General features: G+C 42.5%; 1 protein-coding gene across 8 annotated transcripts in view; it reads left to right on the top strand.

The window, feature by feature from the left end:
- The window catches only part of dgkh (diacylglycerol kinase, eta), an 85,772-nt gene that overhangs the window by 41,408 nt on the left and 29,152 nt on the right, over positions 1-15,212 (top strand). For all 8 annotated transcript variants that reach the window (XM_039818039.1, XM_039818042.1, XM_039818041.1 and 5 more), the window contains 10 exons: positions 1,926-2,032; positions 2,287-2,412; positions 3,365-3,467; positions 6,153-6,315; positions 8,175-8,283; positions 9,216-9,437; positions 10,553-10,644; positions 12,123-12,222; positions 12,732-13,044; positions 14,185-14,316. In XM_039818039.1, coding sequence (XP_039673973.1) covers positions 1,926-2,032; positions 2,287-2,412; positions 3,365-3,467; positions 6,153-6,315; positions 8,175-8,283; positions 9,216-9,437; positions 10,553-10,644; positions 12,123-12,222; positions 12,732-13,044; positions 14,185-14,316 — 1,467 coding nt within the window. The remainder of the gene's footprint in view (positions 1-1,925; positions 2,033-2,286; positions 2,413-3,364; positions 3,468-6,152; positions 6,316-8,174; positions 8,284-9,215; positions 9,438-10,552; positions 10,645-12,122; positions 12,223-12,731; positions 13,045-14,184; positions 14,317-15,212) is intronic.

Here is a 15,212-nt window from a genome sequence, read left to right as displayed (position 1 = left end):
AGAGTGTCTCTATGAAACGTTGAGAGCACCCAGCCAAACAGTTTCACAGCAATCAACGTGGCTCAAATTTCTCTTCGATTTCCTGCACAGGACGCTCGGTGGGGATTGATTTGTGCTACCTAGACACACACACATACACACACTCTGTCTCTATTTCATCCTTACACAAACACTTACTCACCTACACACACATGTTTCTCTCCAGTCTGGTTTGTGAATGCTCCGAGTATTGCCAGGCCATTAACAGGCAGTGGTATCATGTCCTCTGAATCCACTTAATGTTCTGCTAATGCTCCCTAACAGCATTTAGCGGTCAACTAGATTGAAACATCAATTGTTGCTCCCGGATGTGACTCTGACTTAGTTTGTATATATCATCCGATTGACAAGATTGTGTTTGTGTGAGTATGGGTGCGGTGGCTAGAAGCAAAGTTCCCCAGAGCAGAGCACAGACATTATTCATGAGTCTGCTAAGTGCCTCATGCTTAATGGAGAAAAAGGCGAGAGCCGTCTCCATCTGCCTGCCCTGCCCGGTCTTCAAAGGAGACATTCATGCTCTAGTTACATTTCACTCTTGTGTTTCTTGTTCAGAACAACCTGCATTAAATACATTAAAGTAAAATGTGCGAAATGTGTAAGTGCATCTCCTGGCTTCTCATGCTGAGTGAACCTTGGCAGGTGGACGGACAGTAAGGTTTTTAAAAGTAGGGGTGTGAATCTCCATTCGATTAGGATTATCCTTTCAACGACTCCAAGCAATTCGACATCACGGTGGTTTACCTCCTCGATATTATTATATATTGCTACACATCAACAAATTCAAGCAGTGAGATATATATGAACTCCCCTTTTTATTGTATCTGCTCTTAAAAAAGACACTTTCTGAATATAGGGGAGTCTGAACACAGCAGACAAAAGGCAGAAATAAAAAAACAGCGACCAGAAAATCAACAAGTAACATCAGTAGGCAATAATCGATTATGGTCTGTCACTGCAGAATCGTCCAGGTCTGCATCGCGATGCATCGACGCAACACCCCTATTTACCAACTGATGTGCGGCTGGATGTCTGTTTATCCCGATTGTCATCCTATTTCTTGACCATTTGAAGGGAATAATTTAACAAGACACTGAACCCCAGGGTGCTCCACGGATGCTGTGTAAATAGCTGTCCACTGCTCCTAATACAAGGATGGGTAAAATTTCACCCCCATTGTACTGTGTGTATGTGACTATTGTTTATAAAATATTGGTCATGTGGTCTGCTTTGTCCTTATTTCCCTGCTCTGCTACTGAGGATAATGGTGGCGCTGATTACATGCAGCAGACATTTTGCACACAGCAAAAGTGACTAATATTACAGAAACAAACGCATTATGTACGTGCATTATGTGAGTCTCTGTTGGCACCAGAGCGTGTACGGTACAGGGACAGTACAGCAGGAAGCTTTTTAATATGGAGCTGGATCATCCTGTCCTGTGTGGTCCACGGTTTAGGTCTTTCTTAGCCTGGCTGTAGGCTTCCTTTTGCTGGTTGCAAATAAATGCATAATAATAAATCAAGACTTGTGACATGGAGCTATGTCCTTGCGCTTTGCTTCTTTCTATCTGTCAGATATGTAAGTGCAGAACAGGCTCAGGGAGGTTAGTAATTACGCCCACTGACATCTCATTAGGGCTTGATTCATTAGAACACTGTACTTTGTGGGGCGTGTCTGTTTCTGAATCATGCATCAGTGTCCAGTGTTTTTCAGCAATAACATTATAGAAACCTGTAAACTCTGAAAGAACCTGGGAACATTTAGTGCAAAAATAATTCATGTTTTAGTCTGCATCCATCTAATGTAGTGCTACAGTATTAAGCTGCTGAGTAATGTTAACTACATTGATCGTCTGATCATGTGTGTGGACCTTTTGTGTTTTTCAGTGTGCAAATTCAAAGCCCACAAACGCTGTGCTGTCAGAGCCACTAACAACTGTAAATGGACAACTCTGGCTTCCATAGGGAAGGATATTATCGAGGATGAGGATGGGGTAAGTGTGTGTGTGTGTGTGTGTGTGTGTTTGTGTGTGTGTGTTTGGGTTTGTGAAGTTCATGTTTTCCTTGAAATTCATTCTTCATTGAAAGTCCTTTTAAAAGCCAGTTACAATAGAGAAAATTGTTTAGAGAGAGAGAGAGCATAAAGGGTTTTCTTGAACTCTGTGTGTGTGTGTGTGTGTGTGTGTGTGTGTGTGTGTGTGTGTGTGTGTGTGTGTGCGTGTGCGTGCGTGCGTGGGTGAACCTGCAGATTGCTATGCCTCACCAGTGGTTGGAAGGCAACCTGCCTGTCAGTGCCAAGTGTGCCGTGTGTGATAAGACATGTGGCAGCGTACTGAGACTGCAGGACTGGCGCTGCCTCTGGTGCAAAGCCATGGTAAGACATCCGTCGCATATGCACAATGCCTAATTTGCCCATGCTAAATTACATTCAAACAGGATTAAAACTACACAAAACGCTGATCATTTGGATCATAATTGGAACATTTGAGAACAACAAAAAAACATCGTCTCAGCGTTGGATGTGACCTGATAGTCTTGTATTGCTAAATGACTGAACTGTTATTTGTATCGGCATCTCATTGTTTAGCATGCTGGCAACCGCCATTAGAACACAACACTTCATAAACACCTGCCAGTTATATTCTGACTCATGGATCTTGACCTATAGGAGCCACGATCCATCCATTCGTTTTATCGACCCATTTTTTGCTCCTTTTTGAGCAACTTTTTCCTGCTCTGTCTTTGGGATAAGGACACCTGGGCAACTTTTCTAATTATAAACTCTATGCACTTTTGTCTCGCCTATTGCATGATCTAATCAGTCCCACAGTTGCACCTAACCATTGTATTTTGCACTGTTGATTGGCCAAATATTATGTCGTATACTGTATGTGTGGATATGTGCGCATATATACAGTGTGGCACGTCTGTGGATGTATATATTTTTTTATATTTGCAATAGTATTCTACGTTTTAAGTTTTATTATTTATACATTTCTTCTTCTTTTTTTTCACAGGAACAGTGCACCCTAAAAATACTAAGTGTGTCTATGTGGCAGTGTTAGTCAAATGGCAAATTTCGCCAATTTTGTCCCTCAGCCAGATGTTAAATTGAAACCATTAAAATAGCAATGAAGCAGACATCGACTGTAAAAGGCTGACAACGTGTAAAATGTGTCATTTATCGGTCTGTTTCTTTTCATTCCCCCCGGGGGATTTTATGTCATTGCTGTTGTACATCTACATGAGAGAAAAAAAGAATTGTTGAAGACTGATTAATGAATCTTGCATAAACGGATTGTTTGCGTTTGGTGTTGTTGTTCTAGGTGCACACAGCCTGTATGGACCTGTACCCTCGCAAGTGTCCTCTTGGTCAGTGCAAAGTCTCCATCATTCCCCCTACAGCGCTCAACAGCATCGACTCTGATGGTAGGCACCACACACACACACACGCTCACACACACACACACACACACACACACACACACACACACACACACACACACACAATGCAATCACGCCGACCCACTCAAAGGGTCGGAGGTTGATGCTATAGACGACAACTATGAGCGCTCGTTACATTTCGGAGATGAACAAATGAGATTTCACTCCATTTCATCAAGGCATCAACATCTCTCACACACACACACACACACACACACACACACACACACACACACACACACACACACACACACACACACACACACACACACATACACACACACACACACAAACCTTTTTCCCCACCACCCATTTCTCCTGTAAACTGCTGGAGCATGTGCCAGAAAGCAGAAAGAAAAAAACAATATTATTAATTTCCCTTTCGGGTAATTGGTCTTAGCATCAAAGCCATAGTGTCTTACTAGCTTCTTGTAAGTCATAAGATGCATTACAGTAAGAGAGGGACAGGGCGTTGGTATGTTTTCCAGGAAATTGCCCTTTTCTTCTTGTATAGCGAGTTGGTTAAAAATAGCCCGATCTGACAGGACGACACACACCTTTCTGAGGGCTTAAAATAAGTCAGCATCTTGTGGCAAGATGTGTGTGAGAAAAGAATAATAATTATATGCTTCCCAACTTGCTGTGAAAATGGGCGCACATGCTCATCATGTAACATTTCATGAAAGCATGCAGACATTATAGAAGAAGAAGAGCTCTGCAGGTGGCTGCAAAGCGCCCTGAGGCTCCATCCGTGCTCTCTGTTCAGCATAGTGTGTGGGTGGGTGGGTGTCCTCTGTATTTCTTTGTTCATACATGACGACTCTGTCTTTCTCTGTGTATAAGTGTGTGTTTTTGTGTGTGCTTTCCAGTAGAGCTGCAAGGATGAATTAAAACAACTATTCAATTAATCGCCAACTACAAATGTATTTTGATAATCGCTCATTTGAGTCATTTTTTCAATTCAAAATTCCAGCTTGTTAAATGTGAATATGTTCTAGTTTCTTCACTCCTCTGTGACAGTGAACTGAATATCTTTGAGTTGTGGACAAAATGAGACATTTTAATCTTTTCGTCATCTTTGGGAAACACTGATTGACATTTTTCACCATTTTCTGACCAATTTTGTAGACTGAACAACTAATCCATTTAACGAGAAAATAATCGACAGAATAATCGTTAGTTGCAGCCCTATACTTTCTAGAGCGTCCACATTAAACTCATTTTAGATGGTGATCAGCACCTGCGAGACAGGCTCAGATCAGCTGTGTGATTGGATTACTGTTGCGGAAGCCAATAGCTGGTGTGTCTCTGTCTCTCTCACACACACACACACACACACACACACAAACACACACACACATGCGCGCACACACACACACACACACACACACCAGACCACTGAGTCTATGAAAAGCTGGCATAGGCTAATTGGTAGATGGATAAAAGAGAGGCAGAGAATTGGAGGATGGGGAATCCAGATGAAAGACAGAGGACAAGAAAAAAGCAGAAAAAGGACAAAGGTCAAATAAAAAAAGATCCAGTATTTCCTTAAGCTCTCTCTCTCCCTCTCTCTCTCTCTCTCACTCTCTCTCTCTCTCTCTCTCTCTCTCTTTCTCTTTCTCTGTCCTTCACTCGCTCTGCATCTCCTCACGTTCCAAGACTCCCTCTGCCCAAATGCAGGCTGGGAAGAGGGGGAGTTTGCTTGTAATTGGCTGAGGGGCAGACGGGAGCACGTGCTGGAGCGTTGTGACTCCTCATCCCTCCCCTCCCTTCCTCTCTCCTTCTCTTCCTGCCTCTTTCAATCCATCCTTTACTGACAACATCCCAGAAAACATCGAAGAGCTTAGACGAAGAGATTAGAGAGCAGAAGCAAGACGTAAAGGAGGATGCGAGGGGAAAAAAAAGGAAAAGAGGGAGTGTCAGAAGTAGATAGCAGAGACACAAACACACACACACACACACACACACACACACACACACACACACACACACACGGTGGAAGCCCTAAATCCCTTGTTGCATTACCTCCCACAGATTAGTGTATATGTACAGTATGTGTGTATGTGTGCTTGTGAGTGTGTGTCTGTGCTCTCCTTGGACGCAAAACACGTGTTTTTGGCATGTGCTGTGCTCCCATGCATTATTACGCTCGGTCTAAGCACGCACTGAGTCTTTGATGAGGTTGTTTAGCGATGACATAGTTGTTTCACGCCAGCTACTGCACCCAGCACTGCTGCCTTAGTTTGAGCTGTACCCTGGTTACTAGTTACGGAACATTAAAGGCTCAAATCAAGTCTATTTTATCCACGTAGCCTAAATTCACAAATCACAAATTTGCCTCAAGAGGCTTTACGATTTGGACAACACCTTGTGTGCTCTGATTAATTTGGTATGCAGGGAACACACAAATCTTAGGGTTCCCCCACCTGCCAGATCCCACTTTAACACCTGTAAATATCTATGAATGATATTATCTGGAAGGACTTCATTCAACTTCCAGAGACAATACAGGAGACACAACAATTCAGTCATACAGCACAATGACATATTTCTCTACATACCTCTCGTGGTATCCAGTCCTGCAGGTTGTTTTGAGTTGTATGGCATTTTGTTTGTTGTGCATTCAACAGATTATTCACTTTATCCTTTTCTGTTGCCATTTCTCCTCAGGCTTCTGGAAGGCCACCTGTCCCCCCTCATGTGCCAGCCCCCTCCTGGTCTTCGTCAACTCCAAAAGTGGTGACAACCAGGGAGTGAAATTCCTGCGACGCTTCAAGCAACTCCTCAACCCGGCTCAAGTCTTTGACCTGGTCAACGGTGGGCCGCACCTTGGGTGAGGAAAACAAAAGGAAACACATATACAGCTGCCGATGCATAAAACAATCCATCAGTACAGTAGATGCATGAACTGCATTGCAAAGCAGTATTTAGTATTTTACAGTTTTAAATGTGGAATGAGAGACTGTGGTTGACTCTATGAAAATCTTTCTTTTAACTGGCATACTTACAACTCATTGCCAAATGTTAACCTGGAAAAATGTAAACGTGCGAGCCGTAAAATGTTTCCTTTGATTTTGTGGGGAATCGGACCCGGGGACAGGCATTATAATAAATATATAGAAATCGCCAATCTTCTGATGGTCTCGTTTGCTAATGTAGGACATACTGTATAGAGCAGGGGTGTCAAACTCCTGGAAAATAAGAATCACATCAAGGGCCAGACATTTAGTTTATTTAGTTTATTCACATGCTTTTTATTCACATGCTTTTATTTCATCAAGAAAATCAAGGATCTTTGACTGTATTATTGCATGTCGCATATAGCCTTCTCACTTACAGTTTGGTCAACATAAAGACACCAAAAAGTCAGCACTAAAGTAACTTAGCCATCAAAGAAAAAAGCGACAAAAACATCGGGAAAAAACGGCGGGAAACGAGACAAAAGCGTCAGCAAAAGTGACAAAAACTTCAGAAAAAGCGACAAAACATTGCAAGAGCTACAAAAAACTTGGTGGGCCAAAATCTATTGCAAACCTAAATTGATATGTGGGCCGGATCAAAATCTGCGAGGGGCCGGATTTGGCCCGCGGGCTTCCGGATCCTGGTGTGTGGAGGCGATGGGAGTGTAGGCTGGGTCCTCTCAGAGATTGACAAACTCAATCTTCACAAACAGGTACTGTAGTATTATGGGTACATTGTGATGTCAACAAAAACAGCACTGAGCAGAACTTTAAATGTTACTTGTGGGATGGTAATTTCTCCTGTATTCAAAATAAATTACAATCCGTCAGCGTCGGGCAGAAACCGTGTATCTCCATATTTCATCATTTAAATTTTTTTAAAAACCTTCCGAAGAAACTATTCGCACATCCAACAATTCTTCTGTGCAGGTGCATTGGAAAATATCACAAAATGTTTGCGAACTGACTTGAATGGGTGTGAAATTTTGCACAAATGACACGTGTTTATTGAGAGACACTCCCAATCGATAAGTGATTGTCAATTGTCCCACACCTGGAGACACAGAATGGGAGGATCCAAATGTATTTAAGACCACTGTTGTGTTTGTATATACTGTATAGAGCAGGGGTGTCAAACTCAGTTTTACAAAGGGCCACACTGGAAAATAAGAATCACATCAAGGGCCAGACATTTAGTTTATTCACATGCTTTTATTTCATCAAGAAAATCAAGGATCTTTGACTGTATTATTGCATGTCGCATATAGCCTTCTCACTTACAGTTTGGTCAACATAAAGACACCAAAAAGTCAGCACTAAAGTAACTTAGCCATCAAAGAAAAAAGCGACAAAAACATCGGGAAAAAACGGCGGGAAACGAGACAAAAGCGTCAGCAAAAGTGACAAAAACTTCAGAAAAAGCGACAAAACATTGCAAGAGCTACAAAAAACTTGGTGGGCCAAAATCTATTGCAAACCTAAATTGATATGTGGGCCGGATCAAAATCTGCGAGGGGCCGGATTTGGCCCGCGGGCCTTGAGTTTGATACATGTGTTATAGAGGCATCAGTATTAAATGGAGACTTTTTCATAAGCAGATAAAAACTGATTGTAGCTACTTTAAAATCTGTGCCTACAAAAAAATTTGTGTGTGTGTGTGTGTGTGTGTGTGTGTGTGTGTGTGTGTGTGTGTGTGTGTGTGTGTGTGTGTGTGTGTGTGTGTGTGTGTCAGTCTGCGCCTGTTTCAGAAGTTTGACAACTTCCGGATCCTGGTGTGTGGAGGCGATGGGAGTGTAGGCTGGGTCCTCTCAGAGATTGACAAACTCAATCTTCACAAACAGGTACTGTAGTATTATGGGTACATTGTGATGTCAACAAAAACAGCACTGAGCAGAACTTTAAATGTTACTTGTGGGATGGTAATTTCTCCTGTATTCAAAATAAATTACAATCCGTCAGCGTCGGGCAGAAACCGTGTATCTCCATATTTCATCATTTAAATTTTTTTAAAACCTTCCGAAGAAACTATTCACACATCCAACAATTCTTCTGTGCAGGTGCATTGGAAAATATCACAAAATGTTTGCGAACTGACTTGAATGGGTGTGAAATTTTGCACAAATGACACGTGTTTATTGAGAGACACTCCCAATCGATAAGTGATTGTCAATTGTCCCACACCTGGAGACACAGAATGGGAGGATCCAAATGTATTTAAGACCACTGTTGTGTTTATTGTTGAAAACACTCTTGGTGAAGGTCCAGAGGGACCGAAACGATAGTTTTCTTTAACAAATGGTGACGCTGTAGCAAGATCAGAGTGCGGGATTTTCCTTTTTTGCCCCAATTTTTTCAAAAATCTTTTGGTCATCCTTTACGTCTGTCTGTGGGTTTTACAAATATCTAAACCGTGACGAGGCAATTTCATCTGACTATGTCGGAGGTAAATATAATATACACAGTATTGTGTTTTCAAATAAATTTTTTTATTTCCTGAAAAGCAACTGTTTTGGACATTCAAGATTTCCGCCCGACTGCGACAAATTGCCTTTTGTCATAGACATATTAGGCAGATAACTCTTTAGAAATTGCCAGAACAGAGGCAGCTACAAAGAGATGTGATGTGTCTTTTTGCCTTTGCTCCTGGCCAGCTTACGTAAAGACACACTCAGTCTACACACACAAGCATGCATCCACACACACACCCTTATTTTGATTGCAGCGGGCATGTATTCCCCGATGCCAAATAAACCCCCATCTGCACGTGTTTCAGTGCCAGCTGGGGGTGTTGCCCTTGGGCACGGGCAATGATCTGGCACGGGTGCTGGGCTGGGGCCCTTCGTGCGACGATGACACCCAGCTGCCCCAGATCCTGGAGAAGTTAGAGAGGGCCAGCACCAAGATGCTGGACCGCTGGAGCATCATGACCTACGAGATTAAGATCCCACCAAAACACAGCTGCCCCACCACGCCTGAGGGAACCGACGACTGCCAGGTACTGACAGAAAATGCACGCATCGGTAGACACAGTCAAACCCAGCAGGGCTTCCAGACTGACGTGAGTAGGAGGGAGCTGGACAACATGCTGGAAATAGTGTCTGACATTTTCAATTCAACTTCAATTTCAGCTCAGGTTCAAAACAGGACAAAGGAATAGAAACTTTCCCCACGAGTCTCCCTCGTAGCATACCTTTTCCACCCCCGTACAGTGGTGGAAGAAGTATTCAGATCCTTTACTTAAGTAAAAGTACTTATACCACACTGTCAAAATACTCTATTACAAGTAAAAGTCCTGCATTGAAAATGTTACTTGTTGTTATGTTAATTGAAAGTATGTAAGTATCATTGGGAAAATGTACTTAAAGCTTTAGTGCGTAACTTTTTGATATTACATTCAAGCCGTTGCCAAATGAGTTGCTACAAAGCTAATTAAGACTATCAGCTCCACACGACTCTCTCTGGATGTTCAGAAGATTGTGGCGTCCGGCCACTTTAGTACACAGAAATTTGAGTGAATATAATGACCTCTTCTGAAGTGTCCATCATGTTTTTTAAATCCTCCGTGTCCTCCTTGGCTACTAGCAACTGCGTGGGGGTGGTACATGGTCACGGAAGACTTGTATCAGGTGGACACGCCGACAGTTTTGTTTTCATTACTTAAAATTCCTCAGGGGGGAGACAGAAACTACGCACTATAGCTTTTACAGTATTACAAGTAAAATTAGTCACTGTGGAAAAATCCTCACATTTTAGAAACTGGTAACAATCAAAACAGTTGTGTGTTTAATGGTCTAATCATTTTAGCTGGACTGGCATGTGTTTTGTGTGCAAAAATGTTCATTTGTAGAGTAACTAGTAACTAAAGCTGTCAGATGAATGTAGTGGGGTAAAAAGTACAATATTTCTCCCTGAAATGTAGCGGAGTAGAAGTAGAAAGTATTATGAAAAGAAGTGCCTCAAATCCGTCCAGTACTTGAGTAAATGTACTTAGTTACATTCCACCACTGACTACTAATGAGAGAAATCTGTGTGGTGCTCACTAGGAGATACATTGCTAAAAAAACAAACAGTCATGCATACTTTGAACTTTTCTGTGTGTTTTCTCTCCAGTTTCACATTTCAACCTATGAAGACTCAGTAGCTGCTCACCTCACAAAGATCCTCAATTCAGAGCAGAACTCTGTGGTCATCTCCTCTGCCAAGTATGTGTTTTTTTGAAAACGGGGGTCTCGGTTCTCTTCCAAATTAACTAGAGTTGGGTTCACCTGAAGTTCACTTCAGGTGAGAACGCGATCCGACCCAAATACAGGAAGTGAACCAAAAAAACAGAGCATTTACTAGCCTGCAATTTCAACCTTGCACACAATTTACAGAATTACAGGGCGGCCTCTGGCTCACTCAGTAAGAGCGTTCGCCCCATATTGGCTGAGTCCTGCAGCAGCGTGGGTTCGAACCCGACCTGCTGCCCTTTGCTGCATGTCATCCCCCATCTCTCTCCCCTTTCTGGTCTAGCCACTGTCAATAAAGGGAAAAGCCCCAAAAAAACAATTTACAGACTTATATATGATTTAAGGGATGATAACATTCAGATCCATAAGCTGTTCTGAGCACACATCGCTGGTCGTTTGTGTGACATCATCATCTCCATCACTCGCTGTCTGTCAGCTGCTCACATTGTTTTCCTTCTTCTAAAATATTAAATACACTGAAGCAGTGTGGCCGGTTAGCTCAGTTGGTAGAGCTGGAGCACATTTGCAGAAGTTTATTCCTCGACGCAGAACTTCCAGGGTTTGAGTCAGACCCGTGATGGTTTTCCTGCATGTCTTCCCCCATCTCTCTCCCCTTTCATATCTCAACGAATACCCAAGATTTTATAAATTTGGTGTTGCTCCATTATTTCTCAAACCAGAAGTGTCGGCAACTTTCCGATATTCTTTCCAATAAAACAAGCGACCATCTCGGTCGCGTGACGTGTGTTTACAGTGTGTTACAGTGCAGTGTGAAAGCAAAGCGAACCAAAGGAAAAATGCAACAATGTCGCATCTTTACCCCCCGAATCGCACCGAGTCCACCAAACTGTAGGTGTGAAAGCGCCCTAAATTGTAATGTGGAAACAACATGGACGCCAGAAAGAAGATGTGTTGTATTTCATTGCTCAGAGCTTTTAAACAACACGTTGATAGCTGTTTCCAGTATCACCTGGATGGGGATACCATCGGGGGACTCATTCAGTATGATTGGGAACTCATTTTTGTGATTATTCCGACACCACGTGAATGCTGCAGAAAAGCCCTATCTCGCAATGTTAAGTGAAAACATATTTTGTGTATCCACTGCCTGTGACTCAGAGCAGCTTCAAAATGAAATGTGTTCTTCCTTGGCCCATGCTACACCCTTCCACAAAGTTTAATAAAAATCGAGCCAGTGGGTTTTCCGTAATCCTACTGACAAACAAACAAACCAAGCCAAAAACATGACCTCCTTTGTGGAAGTAATAATGATGCTATAGTATGATAGTATGATATAGTAAGTCAAATCCAATAAGATGAACATTAAAAATAGCAGAACTAGAAATAAGAAGTGACAGCACAAAAGCGTAACAAGTCTGAAACACAAGTGTATAAATGTCTTTACAATAACCATACACATGAACACTCGTCTTTTCTTCCTGTTTTTTTAGGATCCTGTGTGAAACAGTGAAGGATTTTGTTGCCAAAGTGGGGAAAGCCTACGAAAAAAGTACAGAGAACAATGAGGAGTGCGACACTATGTCTCTCAAAGTAAGGCTCAAAAACAATACATGTGACTTCCATCACTCGCCTGTGCTGAAAGGCCACTCCTAGGGCCAGGCAATGTATCGATAATATATCGATATCAATATATGAGGCTAGATATCGTTTTAAATTTTGCACATCGTAATATGACAAAAGTGTTGTCTTTTCCTGGTTTTAAAGGCTGCATTACAGTAAATTATGTCATTTTCTAAACCAGACTGTTCTAGCTGTTCTACGATTTGCATTTACCCACTTAGTCATTATTATATCCTCCATCATTATACCCACATTGCTGATGATTATTTATCAAAAATGTCATTGTGTTAATATTTTGTGAAAGCACCAATAGTCAACCCTACATATCACCGCAATATGTATTTGCTCAAAAATATCCTGATATCTGATTTTCTCCATATTGCCCAGCACTAGCCACTCCCTAGTATATATTACATTTCTGCCACAGCACTCTATCTATCTAGCCTCTGTTTGTGCCTCCTCTCCTCTGTGCCCTCCAGTGTGCCATCCTGAATGAGAAACTAGACTCCCTCCTGCAGACCCTCAACACAGAGTGCCAGGCTCTACCTTCACTCCCCCACTCCACTCCTCCCATCGTGGAGGAGGAGCAGGAAGAGGAGGAGGAGGAGGAGGAAGAGGAGGAGGCCAGCGAGGAGAGCCTGACGGAGCTGAAGGAGAAGCTGGAGGAGGAGGAGACGGAGAAAGGAGGACGAGGCGCCCCACACCAGCTGTTCAAAAGCCGGGAGCAGATGATGCTCAGGGCCAACAGTCTGAAGAAAGCCGTGCGACAGATCATAGAACAGGCCGAGAAAGGTAACACATACCGAGTTGTTATGGAGGTACAAACCCACCTGAACTCAGTTTACCCAACTTTTTTTGTGAAGGAAAATAATTAACCACATTTCAGGCCTGCATTTTTTTGATTTTTGATGTTGTGATTGACAATTTTTATTTCATGTTTACAAAACATACAACTCGCAACATGAACACCCCATTTTCTAGAAAAGACATCCAGTCTGGCAAACCGTTTATGACATCTTTTCAAACGGCGCCACCCCTAGCCATCTCACAAGCCCACTCCTGGATTGACGGCACCCCTTCATTCCTCCATCCTCTTAAAAAAAATCTGTCTGGCTATCATACGTTTTAAAATATTGTTTTGAAATTGCACGAGGAGCAGGATTTTGTGAGGGAAATCAATGCTTATGAAAGCAGAAGGGCTTTTAATCACGCAGACGGTAATCTGTCTCATAATGACACAGAAGGAGAAACTTGTAGAATGATGCAGTGACTACATTTACATGCACATTATATTACAGTTTTTGCCCTTATTCCGCAAAATGACATTATTCCGACTAAGCTGTTTATATGGCTAATGAAAATGAACAAACATTGTCCCTCTTTCATTCCTTCAACCAGCTTCTTGAAAAGGTCAACTTTGCAATGTGTGTGCATATCCAAAAACCTGTTGATATCCAAGTCTTTGATAACGTTTAAAAGTAGCTGTGTTTCTCCTTCTTATCGGGTCTGCAGCCTCGCAAACTGTTGGCTAGTTGGTTTGTGTACAGCAGCCATAGCAACGCACAGAGCTGACCGTAGGCCGTAAACAGGCAAGAGGTCGTAAACTGCTACAAACTGCGGTAAAAACTCCGGTTGTGGGCACCGGGATAGCTCAGTTGGTAGAGTGGGCGCCCATATATAGAGGTTTACTCCTCGACGCAGCGTTCCTGGGTTTGACTCCGACATGTGGCCCTTTGCTGCATGTCATTCCCCCCTCTCTCTCTCCCCTTTCATTTCTTTAGCTGTCCTGTCAAAAATAATGTTTACTTGACCAGAATCAATTTCGTAATATTGTCATATTCGGAAAAATAGTGGAATATTAGTGTGCATGTAAACGTAGTCATTGCGGCACGTAATGCATGCTGATTAGTCTCCTGTGTTTGCTCTGGTTAGTGGTGGATGAGCAGAACTCGCACACAGAGGACACGGAGCTGCCGTCCCCCCTGGAGTTCAGGAAGGACAGCGAGGAGGAGAACCGAGACAGTGAGAAGGATGAGGACACCAAGGAACAAGAAGCAGTCACATGTAAGTGCGCCACTGCTTCTGCTGCTACCGCTGCTGCTTCTGCTGCCCTGTTTCCAAATCTCTGACCTGTATGTCCTTGCTAACCTTTTACCTGCTTGGCCCTGATGCACTTCCATCCTGGGCCATTTCCAAAACACTTAACCTGTCCCGCCTCGCCGGTTTGATTGCCAAGTCTTCCACTTTGCCAGCTGGCATTGTTCACAGTCACTTAAAGGGCATTCGGTTTAATTAGTAGTTGAGGCTTACTTCAAGAATATAATTCAATGCCTCACCTGGGGGATTTGTTAGAACGCATTACCTCCCTCTTATCTATACTGAGAGAGGGAAATATTTCTATTATTTAGGCAAAAAAACATTTGATAAATCCTGTATTGTTCTCCGCTTAATGGTAAACAGAAGAACATTAAGATTGTATTCTACTTTATTACAGTTTTTTTCGATTGCTTAAGCACTATTTTGAAAGCACGGACCGTTTTTTCAAAACCCTACACACAAGTGGCCGGGTTGGCTCAGTGGTAGAGCAGATGCACATATACTGAGAGGTTTATACCTTGACGCAAAGGTCCAGGGTTCAAGTCTGACCTGTGGCAATTTCCTGCATGTCTTCCCCCTTTCTCACCTAGCTGTCCTGTCAAAAATTAAAGGTGGAAAAACTCCAAAAAATAATCTTACAAAAAAATTAGCACAACCACACATCCAATCAGCAGAAGACCTCAGACCCTTTGCAAAAACTATACACTAATTTATGAAAACCATATTTTGTTATATATGAAACACACTCGTTCCATATGACTTAATTCAGTTTGAACCACTTACACACAGCTGTTGCCAACCTAAAACACTTTTAGCAATTCTACTTCTCAGTGATTAGAGTACTTTGAATGAAGTACACAGAG

The sequence above is a fragment of the Perca fluviatilis genome, chromosome 12 (genome assembly GCF_010015445.1).
Source record: "Perca fluviatilis chromosome 12, GENO_Pfluv_1.0, whole genome shotgun sequence".
Taxonomy (NCBI): Eukaryota; Metazoa; Chordata; class Actinopteri; order Perciformes; family Percidae; genus Perca; species Perca fluviatilis.
Note: the sequence above shows the minus strand (reverse complement) of the source record. Positions and strands in the feature narration are given on the sequence as shown.